This window comes from Eriocheir sinensis, chromosome 1, assembly GCF_024679095.1.
Source record: "Eriocheir sinensis breed Jianghai 21 chromosome 1, ASM2467909v1, whole genome shotgun sequence".
In the NCBI taxonomy this organism is placed as follows: Eukaryota; Metazoa; Arthropoda; class Malacostraca; order Decapoda; family Varunidae; genus Eriocheir; species Eriocheir sinensis.
This window is the reverse complement of record NC_066509.1, coordinates 6,705,545-6,721,049: the sequence shown is the minus strand read 5'-3', so window position 1 is coordinate 6,721,049 and position 15,505 is coordinate 6,705,545. Positions and strand designations below refer to the sequence as shown.

Here is a 15,505-nt window from a genome sequence, read left to right as displayed (position 1 = left end):
CTAACTGAAGGGGGCTTCGCCCCCTTCGATCCCCCTCTTAGCCAAGGGGGCTTCGCCCCCCTGGACCCCCCTCACATTATAACGATCTTAGGGGACCCGTGATAATTCGTTATTTTTTGGTGGGGGAGCATATTTAGATTATTCCAACCGAACTCAATAAAAGGATAAGGAGGGAGGAGGAGGACTGGAAAGGACGTGACTGATTTTAGAATGTCATGAGCGTGCTAGGTTGTTAAGTGGAGATTGTGAAGGCAACGAGTGTGAGAAATTTTGGTTACAGAATATGATGCTTATAATATTATACACGAATGCGTACTTGATTTTTGTGCTGAAGAGGTTTGTGAAGTTAAGATTATATTGACAAAACGGGCAATAAAAGATGTATGTGAGAAGGAAAGAGCGAGGGATTTGGAAATTGGAGGGGACACTTATATATCTGTACGTGTCATAAATGAAGGGTACAGCAGGCGCGACGGATGAACTGATTTTATTTATTATGCTCATGATTATTATTTTGACGTTATTTTGAGGCATTACAGTAGTATTTGAATAGCAAGAGAGCAGACCATTAGTTTTCCAAAGCCATGCAAAGTTAGAGCAGGAGTACGACCAAGTGTAATATCAGGCTTGGGGAAGAAAAGATGGAGGAAGGGATTGAATTTATATATTTAACGACGATTCCATAGAAGGAGCGGTGAGGGAGAGAGCAGTGAAGGACAGACAGTAATTGTTGGGCTGGACGCGGTGGAAATTAACTACGTAAGATGTACATGTGGTGTGTGAATAGTGAATGGAGAAAGTAGTGAAGATATATATGAGAATGTTGGTATAGGTGTAGCATTAAAGTGAGTGGATTGTGGAGTAGTTGACTGGGTTAAGCGTGGTACGCTGAGATGGCTCGAACAAATGATACAAATGAATGAGGATGACTTCTTGAAGAGGGCTGTGGAGGGCAAGACGGAGGCAAAACAAAACATTCAAAATTCCTACAAGGGATAGCAATACAATCTTTGAATGGATTATCTTTATTTTGTCATATTTTTATGTATTTATTTTTTTGTTAGTCAAATATTGTGATACACTATTGATGGTATGGGAAATGTTTCCTGAAACTTGTGTAATTGAGATTTCAGCTTCGGAAACAGACATATGTATAAATACCACATAAAGTAGTTGCATGGCATATCCATGGACTTGGCAGCACCAAACATCAGGCAGAGGAGGGTGTGTTACTGATGGATGTGTTGGGCTGCAAGAATACTTCCAAATTTGTGGCCAGTATACATGCATGCAGCTGTGCCTTGTATTCCTCCAGCATTACTCCGGCGGGCACACGCACATCACAGTCTGCACGTCACTCATGCCACAGTAACACACCTGTGGTGCTGCTTCGTCATCATTCAGTCACACGCCTTCCCTTGCGTCATGGAGGCAGCGCTCGCCCTCCAGGTGTACCCTTTCGCAGTTATTTGCAACTGGTGTGTGATTTGGGCCACAAAGTATCATACCATGAAATTCTTAACAAGCATAAATGAGCTACAGGATGAAGTTTCGTACGAATCAAGCTCACTTGAGCTTCATGAAAATTTTACGTAATTTAAAACCTAAATATTTTACATAGTATAATATTTAAGTATATTACAGAAATGGAAAAAAAATCAGATCGCGTTAATGAGTGGTTTTGCTCAGATAATTAGACAGTAACCGGACATGTCCAGCTAGGAAAACAATATATTTCCCATGAATGTTTCTCTGGTATTGCGAGTTTACCTTGTCAAGAACTCTAGCAAAATTTATCCATGTATATTCAGATTTTTTCCTGCTGCACACTTGCTCACTAGTGAGCACTCATGATGAAGAAGGCGAGTAGGCCTGGTTAGGAGGATACATTTTCAGTGGCTTCATCATGTTTTGGAAATATTATCTATCACAAATCATGGGGATCATAATTATTAGGAAAGGTTTTTAAAGTTCAGTGACATCTGTTCCATTACTGAGCCGTACGTTTCATGCTGATGTGATTAAAGTGTCATTCAGACGTGATTGGAAGGGGCAAACCACAACATACGGAGATTTTTTTAGCTCATTGAAATGGAGAAATGCATTCTCTTTGACAACTGGCTTACAACTACTTCATAATGGCACTTCAAAATAAAATTTGATGAATATTGAGCATGCCTTTGATTTCGAGATTTATCAATTAGTATTGTGGTGGAAGGTCCGTGACAGCCACAGACAGCAACGCTGCCACCACCAACGAGGACAACATTGCAATACTGAGTGGCTGCCAACCTTATCAACAGCTTGCTTGGAAACAAAATGTTATCGTGAATTTAATTTTGAATATTAATCATCTAAGGGATTGGATTTTAAATGGAGATTGATAAAAAAAACTAAAGATTTTTTCTTTTCCTATAAACTGACAAGGGAATACTTTGTCCCTGTTCCTGGCCGCTCCTGCCACCCTCACGATCTGAAGGTTGGCAGAAAACTGCCAGTAGTGGTGAGTCAGGCCAGCTCACCTTTACGTAATACTGAGTCTCGGCAAGGCCTGTTAAGAGAATGAATGTTTTGGCATTTGTGGAGCAAAATAACGAGTTCAGTGAAGCGCATGTATTATCAGGTAACAAAATATAATTAAAGTGGTTGGTTCTTACCATATAATTATGATGCTGTGTGTCATTTCAGTGAAAAATACATTTTTCATTCAAGATGAGAAATATAATGATTCAAATTTTTGATCGTGATAGTGGCTTCCATTTGTGTTACTGAAAATTACTAGTACAGAATGAGACTAAAAGTATGTGGATGAGGGACTGAAAGTAAAGAGATAGGGCCGGAGAGGGAAAGTGTGAGTAGACAGTTAACTCAGGTCAGTTCAGCTTTTATTAGGCATGTCCAAGGCTTGCACTGTGCTGTACGGAGAGGGAGCAGCTGTGCAGCAGCAGCGGAATTTGTTGCACCACTGCCTTACTAGGCACTGAAAGGCACAGACTGGAGACAGCTGATTGTGACAGCAAAAAGAAAATGAGTAGGAAGTATCAACGTAGTGTTAGAATGAGGAGAAAGATATAAAAGTAAAAACAGGGAAAAATAAACATTTGTTGAATATTTTTTGTGCGATAGTCAAAATGAAGGAGAGAAAAAAGGTATTACTGAAGAATTGAAAGATAATATTAATTTATGAAACTAATCAGAATGATTGCAATAATAGAAAAGGTAAAATAGGAAATAGGGGAGTAATTTTTTTCACTAGAAGAGATGAGACTAACGCACACAAATGTTTTAATAATAATAAAAAAAACATTGGGAACTTTGAATGCCCAAGTAACCATGCGAGATAAGAAAAAAATAAAGAAGAGTGAAAGGAAACGTTAAAATGACCAATATTAGCCCAGCATGACAAATTACAACTCTGAATGTGTGACCGTTAAAGTTTGAGGTTTACTGAGAGATGACGGATTCTCTTGAGAGTGGCGAGAACAGAATGGAAATGAAACTGTTATGGGTCGAAACAGCTAAAAAGAATTCCGTGGCAGCATCACTCCTCGGATCAGCATTGACAATACTTAGTAATAATACCACATGTTATTCGAGATTTTGAATTAAGATAAACGATTTGAAAGTTCGACGACACGTGAAACGGACCTGCAAAAAATACTGAATGATGAATACTTAGTGTAACAGGGTCGTTATTGCTCCTTTTTGCTTTTACAGTTGATTCGTCCTTGATTCATGATGGTAGGAAACATGTATTTAGTTATGCATGTGCACTCCATATAGGGGTTGCGCCTGAGTATATTATAACCATATTTACAGTAATATCACTAGAGATGACGGTGAACATGCATGCCAAGAATATCCAACTGACATCTCATCATGCAAGATAATACTTCATCTTTCTTGCCGCCAAATCAGGAGTTCCTGAACTTACAAAGAAGTTTCAATACTTTATAGAAACAGCTTTTAAGTCAAGGGCAGTCTAACATTAATATATTATTGTATACATAAAAAGAGAAAACGTGGGAAATACAGCACGGTATACATATTCACAAACATACATCAGCCTCATCGCTCGTCGGGGAGAGGGTATTAACCTAGTGTTGGAGTCCTTCGTGTCAACCGGGAGAGAGAGAGAGAGAGAGATTCACACACACACACACACACACACACACACACACACACACACACACACACACACACACGTTCAATCATGTACACAGCATCAGGTTGGGAAGGGGAGCAAGATAAACTGTTGGCTTCAAATAAAAATGGTCAGATAAAGGAAAAGAGAGGTGAGGTGAGGATAGGTTAGGTTAGGTTAGGCAAGGTTTAAGTTCGGTTTGGTTAAGTTTGGTTTGGCTTGATTTGGTTTGGTTTGGAAAGCTAGGGACCACTAACCTTACACGACGCTTCGGTCCATACAACGAAGTATAGTAGACTTTTAATTCGACAAAACCAAATGAGCGTTTTACTTCACTTAAACAAAAACGATGTCATACGGTAAGCCCCACAGAAAAAAAAAAATGCACGACGAAATAATAAAAAATCTCTCTCTCTCTCTCTCTCTCTCTCTCTCTCTCTCTCTCTCTCTCTCTCTCTCTCTCTCTCTCTCTCTCTCTCTCTCTCTCTCTCTCTCTCATAATTTGGCTTCGTGTTGACACCACATCTTCACTTACAATTTCCCTTCAAAGGAACAATTTAAAACCATCTCCAATTCAGTGTATGGAAGAGAACAATCCACTTCATTACAGACAGATAGGTAGATAGAGAGAAATAGAGAGAAATAGATAGATAACAATACTTTTTGATTTCGTATTTGTGAATTTGCAGGCATTAATTTCATTCACTTGAACCCGTGGATGCTGAATACCTGCTGTTAATCTGTACTCTTAATGAGCATTGATAGTTTGCTTTTTATGATGTTTAGCCTTATTACGTGATGCTAGTTTTCAGTATTTGGAGCCTTGCAAAGTTGTATCTAACTTTTTTTGTCTAGAAACCTAAAATATCACTCTTATTAGTCAGGAATTGGAAGTGTGTTTTGTATCGAGGCTCAAGGCATGGTATATGTTCGTGCTTAGAGGCCGGGTGATCTTTTAGCCCCTGAAAGGCACTGATTCCATTGGCTTGCACAGTGCAGTTGGCTCACCGGCAGACGTTATGTGCCTATGAACCTACGCGCCACTCTCTAGAGCAGTTACGTTGACTTACCTTGGTGACATACCCCACTCAACGACTGTACATGATTGCGGTTTAATCCTACATTCACTTCGTATCGTGTGTTGTCTTGTTGCACTGGTCAGCATTAACGACGGGGTGTTTTGCTCTATGGTCTGTTTTTGTTTTATTTACGAAACTCTGGTGGTGTTACGAGGCTTCACATTAATGCACTGCCTGCCATGGATGAAGATGATCTGTTAGCAGGAGGACAAAAAGAGTCTGTGGGTGTTACTTCCGCGGTCGAGGTCATGAAGTGGATGTTATCTTGGAGAAGTTGCAAGGAGAAACAGGTATGGAGTAGTTGTTCTCAAGCCAAGTGGTGTTACTGGCCGAATGGTGTCTGCGAACTGGCCTGAAGGGTTAGGGCAATACGCGAGAGTTATCACAGTTGCCATCTTGCCTTGCCCATATCCCAGAGCCTGCTGGGACGCCATTTCCCTGGAGTGATGAGTGGGTGATGGCCTTGGTGGTGGTCGGTGGGGGTATTTTTTTTTTCAGTGGTGCCAGTCCGCCAACACCACAGGAGGTCAGCTGGTCATTTCGTATGTTCTCGTGTACCTTAATTTTCACTTGGAAATTTTGTGTTGTGTTATTCATCTTGCACGTTACTGTTTTGAGTTGCCCACACGAAGGGAAGGGGGTCACCGGGCTCTGAGGTGCACGATTTAGCTGCAGTAGGAGGGAGGGGGAGGGGGAGTGGTCGACTTGGCAAAGAGTTCGAATCGTCACACAGCGGATCCTGAGAAGACAGCGCGGTTCCTCCTCCTCCCAGCTTTGCGTTGCCATCGGTCAGTCTCACTATAATACAATACTCGCCCACACAGTATCACCGTTTGATTGTACTTTTCTATAAAATGTGTCCCTTCTCTCGATCGTTCAAACCAGCATAAATACTGTCCACTGATCTGATTTGACCTTCACACGAGAAGCGAATGAAAGAGAGGTATACAAAAAGCTATAAAGAGTATTGTATTGTCCCCTCATCGTGTCCGTGCTGGGGCCGCCGCCTCAGTCGACGCCGCCCTCCAGCGTGGCGGGGTTCAGAACGATCTCGGGGTCTTTTTGGCCGGCGGTGTGGATGTCCGGCAGGCAGGGAACCTTGGACGCCTGGAGGAGGGACAGCATTATTATCATCATTATTGTTATTGATATTATTATGATATTACCATTGTTATTATCATTGTAAGGACATTTTCGAGAAGTTAGATGTAGGAGGATTGCATGATCCTTGTGCTAGTGATGGAAAAGACATTGTTTAAGTGGCAATGTATTTGTGTTGAGCTGGTAATCAAAATTCATCCACAGTGAAACTACTAGTGACAGAAGTGCCGTTGCAAAGGCTATACTTCGCCCTATCAACTGAACTGAACTGGAGATAAGTACTTTAGTCGAGGAGGTGGTGGAGGAAGCTGTAGGGATGAAGATGAAAGTGATGAGTGGCCATGATGTGTGGGAGGGGCGGGATCAAGAGTTACTCACCACGGAGCTCTGGCTTTGTGCCGAGGCCGCCCTGGAGCTGCTGACGGAGCCGCCGCCCTGCTGCTTGGCGCTGAGTGTGCGGCTCACCTCGTCCATGTACTCGACATGTAGGCCCAGCTCCGCGTCGTCGTCGAACTCGTCCTCGATAAGGTTGGGGATGGTCGACTGGACCCGACGCGCAGACTTTGAGGTGATCCTTAGCGCCTCTTGGTGGTCGTTCTCCTCGTGGGTTTCAAGCCGCTGTGGCACATCGCTCTCGCTGTCCTGCGCCTCCTGCTCCTGTTGCTGCCGCTGAGCTTGCTGCTGGGACTCACCGGACTCTTCAGCCAGGGTCTCACGTGACGGCGAGAGTAGGGACTTTTCATCCAAGGGTTTGGTTTTGCTGTGGAGGGAAAGAAGGCGAGGTGTCATGACTGCTGCCGACACACCCACACCCACCCTCCTCCCGCCACCCCCTCAGCTGACACCCTCGCGTGGGGATCAGCGTTGACAGCCCCAGATAAAGATTCTTTTTATAACACTAACCCAGCGTTTTAATCAGATAATTTTTGGTTATGAGTTAATTTGCACTAATGCGTTTGTCCCTGTTTGCGTGTTTGCGTTCATTAAAGCTGCGATGTAGTGTGTGTGTGTGTGTGTGTGTGTGTGTGTGTGTGTGTGTATTCAGTGAGTGTTCGTGTACGTGCATGTCAAAACTGAATATTATGTACAACTCCCAGTAATATTCCGCTCTAAACAGCAACAAAGGATGGCCGAAATAAGATATTATATGTAGATAATTCCTAATGCGACTTAATCAGTATGGTGACTTTGGACTATTTCTTTCATATTTCATTAATTTCGTGTTTCCCTTTCTTCTGATATATTCATCCCATAATCACCTGAGAGACAAAGGACATATAATTGAGCGACTTTAGACTGCTTTTACATATATATTTTATTAATTTTGTGTGTCCTTTCCATCTTGTAAATTCATCCCATAATCAACAGCGAGACAAAGGAGACATGCAACTGAGCTAAACCTTTCTCTACGCACCCGCAGCAGATGGCGCAGCAGGCGGGCGTGGAGCAGAAGAAGAGGCGCAGGAGGCAGAAGAGGAAGCCGCACCCGATGAGGCTGGGCCCGATGAGGCGCAGCTCCGGGGACTTGAAGCCGTGCTCGCCCATCCCGACGAAGGTGATGATGAGTCCTGCCGGGGTGTGAAGGGGTCAGAGGAGGGGGTAAGAAGATAAGAGCTAACCTTTTGCCAGTTCGTACGCATCCTTCCAATTAGTACTCACAGTAGGAAAAAAAAAGAATCTGAAGAATTGCAGGAGATATGGAGATTAACTATCGTGTAAAAAGAACAATAAACATTAGTAGTTCCTTTTTAAACCAGAAATTTCCCAGGTAGATTATTTTCCTGGTGTCATTAGTATTTGGAATAGTGTGTGCTTGTTTACGAACTTACTCTAATTGAGTTTGGAATGCCTGGAAATGTGTCACTTTGCTTTGTACTAAAGGGTTAAGGAGTGTAGGCTGTGATTTATTTGGGTAGGGTTAGGGTAGGGTTAGGGTAAAGGCAGGTGTTGGTAAGGGAAAATGGAGATATGGATGACAATAAAATATGGATTAGGAAAGGAATAGGAGTGCTGAGGAGAGGAGGACAAAAGGAAGAAACTAAAGAGAACGAACAGGGATATAAAACAAGGGATTCTGAATTTGCTGCAGGTGGAAGAGAAGGAGGAAGAAAAGAAGGAGGAGGAGCAGGAGGAGGAGGAGGAGGAGAAAGGCGATGCTCAGGTTTGGCAAAGGAAGGAAAGAAGCAAATAAGTTAAGGCCAAATGGATAGGATAACAAAACTGATATCTGGCGAAATGGAAAAACAGAGCGCCGAATTGGATCCGAGTCACTGTAATTTGATTTTTCTCCATTATTACCTTTTTCTTTCAGTCTTTTCCAGTCCCACCCTCCTCCTTCCTCCTCGTATTCCTCCCTCTATGCTTTTCTGACCTCCTTGCTCCTCCACTCTGTCTCTCTTCTTATCTCTGTCTTCGTATCCATTTCCAACTCTCCCCTCCTTAGTCTCACGCCTACTTTCTTCTTTTCATGTTCCTTTCACCCACCAGCAAAGAGTTACATTATTTTTTGACGAAGCCCCATCTTTTCCATCCTCATATCTTCTTCCAATCTTCTTCCCATCTTCCCATCTTCTTCCCATCTTCTCCATCCTTATATTATTGTCCCTCTCCCCTCCTATAAATCCAATAATCTCTAAGTCAGTTTCTTTTCCTTTCATTTTTCTCCTCCCCTTCATCCTACTTCCTTTGCCTTCCCATTTTCTTTCTCCGTATTACAACAACCAACACCGCCTCTCCTACAAATATCCTATAATCTTTACTTCAGTTTCTTTCCCTGTAATATTCCTCTTGCTTCTCCTCACTCTTATTCTTCCTTCGCCTTCTTATTTTCTTTCCTCGTCTTACATCAACCAGAACTTAACACATTCCAGTTCAAATTAGGCCTCCTCAATGCGGACAAGAGCAGGTCAAACTAGGTTACCGCAGAGTCCAGCCTGGGAAAGAGGAATGGAAGGGCAGTGGTCAGGAGAAAGACGCCGAGGAGAAAGCTTTTGTTCAGGAAAAAAAAAAAAGATACGTTAAGGAAGCTATATCTGAGGTGGAAAAAGGTTGGTAGGAATGAAGGGGGGATGAGAGAGAAGAAAATAAATTAAAATAAGGACGGACAAGGTGAAGAGACATGCGTTAAGAGAAGATAAAACGAGAAATAAAAGAATAAGAAGAATATTAAGCTACATTATTAATTTTTCATACAGTTAATATTCTTACCAATCCTTAAATATCCATATACTTTTTTTCTGATATGAGTACTGATTGGAATGGTGCATGTATACGAATTGGCGACCATACCGTACATGCCTATGCATACGAATTGGCGACCATACCGTACATGTCTATGCATACGAATTGGCAACCATACCGTACATGTCTATGCATACGAATTGGCGACCATACCGTACATGTCTATGCATACGAATTGGCGACCATACCGTACATATCTAAGTAATCCCTTGCAAGCCGAGCCTCACCTAAGGAGATGAGACCAAGACCGACGTACAGGACGATGTTGACGACCCCGGTCTGGCGGTATTTGCCGTCGGGCCGTTTCTCCAGGCTCCCACCGCCAGAATCCCCGACCTGCGGGAGGAAAGGGATGAGTCAGGGGCTAGAAACTTTACGGTGGCTGAGAAATAGAGAAAAAAAAAAATCCTACAAAACTCTGCTCGCATGCAAAGTTATAGATGGTCGTAGATTTTCGTTGTCGTTCCTGCCATGCTTTTTATTTCCATATTTTGTCCCCCACTCAGTCTCCATTTTTCTCACTACTGTTAAGGGTATTATTGCATCATCCTTCTAATTAATGTTTTTTCGAAGATATTTGAATTTTCTTGGTTGGCTATCTTTATTGTTATTATTTTCATTTTTATTCTTTTTAGTATTATTGTGATTAACCTCACTATTATCCTTGCTCTCCTTATTTATACTTCATTAATCTTCATTATCATATTACCACAATCACGGTTATAATTGCCATACTCCATATCAACGCACTACCATCAACATACTATCAGCAGCATAACGTTGGTTATCAAACAAAATAAATTAGTCTGGGCTACCTACCCTTCCTTCCTGTCCTACACACACACACACACACACACACACATACACACCACGAATAGCCTATTATAAGTTACCTATACAACGTTTATGTTCTTTTCTGATACCATAACGCGAAACAGTAGGCTATAGGTATCCAAAGAGCTCATTATATCACTTTTGCATCCGTAAATCAGCAATAAATCGGAAGATGGGAGAGTAAACAAGCATAAAAAAAATGGCAGGATATTTGAATGGTAACACCACACTTGCGTTAAGTATTAATTTTCATTGTTATGGATGCCTTCCGAAAATATAATACAATAAAGCTAAAATTATCTCACGAAAGTTAATCTAATCTGCATGGCTGGTGAGAACATAAAATCATTAAACAAGGAAGGCGCCGTATCAAACACTTAACTACAGCGTTATCAGACGTACGATAATTATTTCAAAGTACAAGTGTAGCGTGCAAAAGAGAAAATAAATTAAAGCTACATCCCCTTTTGACGACCACTAGGGTGGTGATGGTATGTAGTAGCGTGGTAGTCGTCGAGCGCTGGTCCCGGACGTTAAGGCCTCAGGACAAGTGAACACTCGTTCCGAAGTTTGTGACCAGAAGGGCGATACTTGTGATGAATTATGGAAGGTGGGAAGATTTCCGTGGGAACCACTTTTGAGACAGCATTAAGAAACTGGATGGTGATAATGTACTATGGGAGAGGGATGTGTGCATGGTTCAGTAATCTCAAATGAGCAGCAAAACAGGCTCCAAATGAAGTAAGTTTGTCCAAATGATAAAGTAAGGTCGTATATAAATATGTATTTGGTTTCATTTTTCAAAGGTTAGCGGAGTACTAATAAAAAAAAAATGACTGACAGGCTGTAGGCCTCTAACCTAGCTAGCTAGCTACCGGCACAAGGGAGATTTGGGAATACACAGAATGCTTAGCTCTAGTTGCTAGATGCGGAGAAGGAGGAGCTGGCGTGAGTGTCTGGCTCGGCAGGGGACGTTCACGATGGGAATAGGCGGTCCTGGTGATGGACAGACGGGCGCCGCTTGATGTAGAGATGGAGCGGCTCGGGCGGTGTGAAGAGGCGGGCGCCCTTTGATGTAGAGCAGCTTGGGGCAGTGGTATTTCGGCCCCCAGGACAGTCGAGGGGCAGGTTACCCCGCCATACAAGTTCCCATCCTGTAGTCAGTCTCACCCCGCAGGCCGTGGGTGGTTTTTCGGGGGTGGGGGCTGAGTGGAGAGATGGACACCTCTCTCAACTCCAACTTGGTGCCTTTCCTGGCTAGGGCTGCTGCTAGTCTCCTGACTAGCCCGCCTCACACAGCAGGCCGTGGGTGGGGTGTTCGTCTCCTCGGGTCTCCCAAGCTTCTGGCTTGCTGCAGTGGTGCTTGTCTCCTTACTACCCCGTGAGTCTCCTTGCCCTCGTCTTCTCGCCTCTGCGACTCGCTAAGCTCCTCCCCCTTCTTCAAGTGACTCCCTCTCGGCATTACAATCAAACCCTACCTAACTAACTATTTATTAGTTTCTTGGAGGTGTTCGAGGCTTTGAGATGAGGGATTTCAGTAACTCGTTCATATATTCGCTCATTCGCTAGCAGTGTTATCTTCTCATAACCTTTTTACGCACTTAACATTCCTCAGCCACCCATTCACTCTTTCACTCTTTCACGCTCCCACTCGCTCACACTTCCTCTCATTCTCGTTCACTCACATTCGGACCGTTACACGGCTCCCTCCTTCCTGAGACTGAAATCCTTTCTCAAAGTCTAACCCATGGGTAACATGTCTAAAAACAATCACATTTCTACTCACTCCAAATAAAACATTGTTACATCATATAAAACATCCTACTAAAAAAAAAAAAATGACTGACATGCTGTAGGCCTCTAATCTAGCTAGCTACCGGCACAAGGGAGATTTGGGGAATACACAGAATGCTTAGCTCTAGTTGCTGGATGCGGAGGAGGAGGAGCTGGCGTGAGTCTGGCTCGGCAGGGGATGTTCACGATGGGAATGGGCGTTCCTGGTGATGGACAGACGGGCGCCGCTTGATGTGGAGATGGAGCGGCTCGGGCGGTGTGAAGAGTTGGGCGCCCTTTGATGTATGGAGCAGCTTGCTGCAGTGATGCTTGTCTCCTCACTAACTCGTGGGTCTCCTTGCCCTTGCCTTCTCGCCTCTGCTCCTCGCTAAGCTCCTCCCCCTTCTTCACGTGACTCCCTCTCGGCATTACAATCAAACCCTACCTAACTAACTAGTTATTGGTTTCTTGGAGGGGTTCGAGGCTTTGAGATGAGGGATTTCAGTAACTCTCGTTCATATAATCGTTCATTCGCTCGCCGTGTTATCTTCTCATAACCTTTTTACGCACTTACATTCCTCAGCCACTCATTCACTCATTCACTCACTCATTCACGCTCCCACTCGCTCACACACTCTCATTCTCGTTCACTCACATTCGGACCGTTACACAAGAATCAAAATAGCCTCAGGACTGTCATTTTATCTTTTCCGTTCATGTAAAATATATCACTAATCAAGATTCTGACTATAAGCTTGACTGAATTCCGTTATTTGTGTGGGGAAGACAATTTTAGGTTACACTGACATGCTGCGTACGAGAATCTGGCAGCGGTTATCAGTATCAGTGTCCATTCAAATCGTGAGCGGCGGGACGAGTGAGCAGTCGTGACGTCACTATAGTGTTTTCCTCCTCAAAAGTGTCCTTAGATAACAAAACAGGACACGGAGGACATCAACGGTGACACAAGGACATACGGTGAGTAAAATTATGCGTGAGGGACCTGTGATAATGACAGTGGGGGGAGTAAACACTTATTATCAAGGTTGGCGGGGATGGGCTGGTCACTGGCCCGCCATGACACTCAGGTTTTGGCGGTGGGTAAGAAAAGCGTCCACATTATTATCTTTATTATCTTTTAAATCGTGTAGTTCTTTCTCTCTGATTGCCTTCACATCTTTTGAGTGGGACTTGTGTGAGTAGGCCCGAGCATTTTGTGGATGGGAATAATGATAAGTTATTTTCCAAGGTCTCCGCGAACTGCAGTACTGATTCAACTACTGTGCTAAGGTTCTGTAATGGTGCACTAACATTATTATCTTTTAAATCGTGTAGTTTTCTCTCCGCTCGCATTTACATCTTCAGGACTCCGGTCGATAGGGCCAAGTATTTCATGAATAGGAATAATGATAATCAATTTTTTCGGTAAGTGTGGAGCAGTAATTGTGCATATGAACCGACAGGAGTACGGAGTGCCCACTGAATGTACACTTAATTAAGCCATTAGGTTGAAGGTTCATGCCATAACCCAAGACAGACGAGACAGGGAAGCTTCGGCTGGCATCTCCTCCCTTCCCTTGGCAGGCTACTCAATCCACCCCAGCCCCATGCTCCAAGGATCCCCCGACTCTCTTATTATAGTAGGGCTGAGCTAGCCTCGTCTGTTTTCAAGTGCTGGTTACGGCAATGATAACGTGTTGTGTTTTTAGTCTTTGAATGCAGTGCAGTAACTTACAGCCCTCGGGAAATTAAAGAAACTTCCAATATACTGCCGTGAAAATTTATCAGCGCAGCCTAGCACATCGTATTTTGGCAGGGGAGGGGGGTGAGGTTAAGTAAAGTTAGATTGTTCGGGCAGGTTAGGTTTGATTTAGTTTGGTTAGATTTGTTAAGCTAAAGCTAAATAGGCTACGTGTGATACGCTTTGCGCTGCGCCGTTATTGTCACTGGCAGCGGAGTAGGCTATGGTGATCTCAATAATCCCCGAGTAAAAGGTAGTCTACTTTTTATTTATTATTGTTAATGAATGCATTTATTTATATATGTATGCATGCATGTGTTTATGATCTTAATAATATTCGTTTTTAAATAACAAATTTAGGCTTGTATGAATGTTAATGTATATGTATATATGTTTTTAAAGTAGAGCTGTTCATATAATTTTCTTTAAATATTAGGTTAGTATGAATTACTATAAAAAATAATAATTGATTATGTATGTATGTATGTATGTATGTATGTGTGGGTGTATATTAATGTTAAAGTAAGGTATATGAATGTATGTGTGTCTGTCTGTCTGTTTATGTATGTATGCATGCATGTGTGTCTGTACGTATACAAGGGCGGATCCAGCCTTGAGTTTTGGGGGGGGCCAACTGTTCATCGACGACGGACTGTACACATGGAATTAAGTCACATCGGATTGCATTGTGCTTTTCAGGCCGAAGAGGCCTTCCTTCTCAGCGCTTAATTCCGATTCGCTTGTGCATTGAGGCCATAGAATTGGATTTTGTTTTATGTAGTAGAGCGATGCAGTATCGACTATCGAGTTCTACATGATATGTATATGATTGAGGGAGGCTGACAGTATCTGTAACGAATTTCTTTGGGGGGGGCCAAAACATACTCTCAGAGCGTTTGGGGGGGGCCATGGCCCCGTGGCCCCCCCCCTGGATCCGCCTATGTACGTATATATGTATATGTGTTGGAGTTAGGCGTTTCGATATCGGATGGTGGCGTATAATTTTCCCGAGAAGCACACGTTGATGCCTTTGGTGTGTTCTGGCGTGAGGCGGTGACGGCTGCATTAAGCCAGGCTATTATAGTGGGAAATAGCGTGGAATATGTGCGTGTCCGTAAAACAAATCGGCTGTTTTTATATCGGATCTACTGTTCAATAATTTAAATGCTTTCAGTGCACTTTTCTTGCTTGTTCTCTCTCTCTCTCTCTCTCTCTCTCTCTCTCTCTCTCTCTCTCTCTCTCTCTCTCTCTCTCTCTCTCTCACACACACACACACACACAGTTTCAGTCATCGGAGTAGAGTCACATTTCATTCATCTTTATCCTCCCCCTCCAAGTCTAATGCACCGATGATCAACCTTTAATGTATTAGCTTATTTAGTGTCTTGGTATCGATTACTTATTACTATTTCATCTTGCTAATCTCTTGTTCTCTTCAACAGCTAGTGACACCAAGCGCAGACGGATGTTGAGTCAGGGGGGTGACACGGGGTCTGTGACAAGCAGTCTAGTAGCGCCTGTGTGCCTGGGCAGGATGGGCTGAACCAAAATTGAACCCCTTCGGAGGCAGCCCATCCACGCACCGCCACCACC

General features: G+C 43.2%; 1 protein-coding gene across 4 annotated transcripts in view; it reads right to left on the bottom strand.

Annotated features, from left to right (window-relative positions):
* Positions 1-1,009: 1,009 nt before the first annotated feature.
* The window catches only part of LOC126985602 (uncharacterized), a 65,616-nt gene continuing 51,120 nt past the window's right edge, over positions 1,010-15,505 (bottom strand). For all 4 annotated transcript variants that reach the window (XM_050840982.1, XM_050840835.1, XM_050840889.1 and 1 more), the window contains 4 exons: positions 9,792-9,900; positions 7,739-7,892; positions 6,703-7,084; positions 1,010-6,330 (listed from right to left, as the gene is read on the bottom strand). In XM_050840982.1, coding sequence (XP_050696939.1) covers positions 6,232-6,330; positions 6,703-7,084; positions 7,739-7,892; positions 9,792-9,900 — 744 coding nt within the window. In that variant the 3' untranslated portion in view covers positions 1,010-6,231. The remainder of the gene's footprint in view (positions 6,331-6,702; positions 7,085-7,738; positions 7,893-9,791; positions 9,901-15,505) is intronic.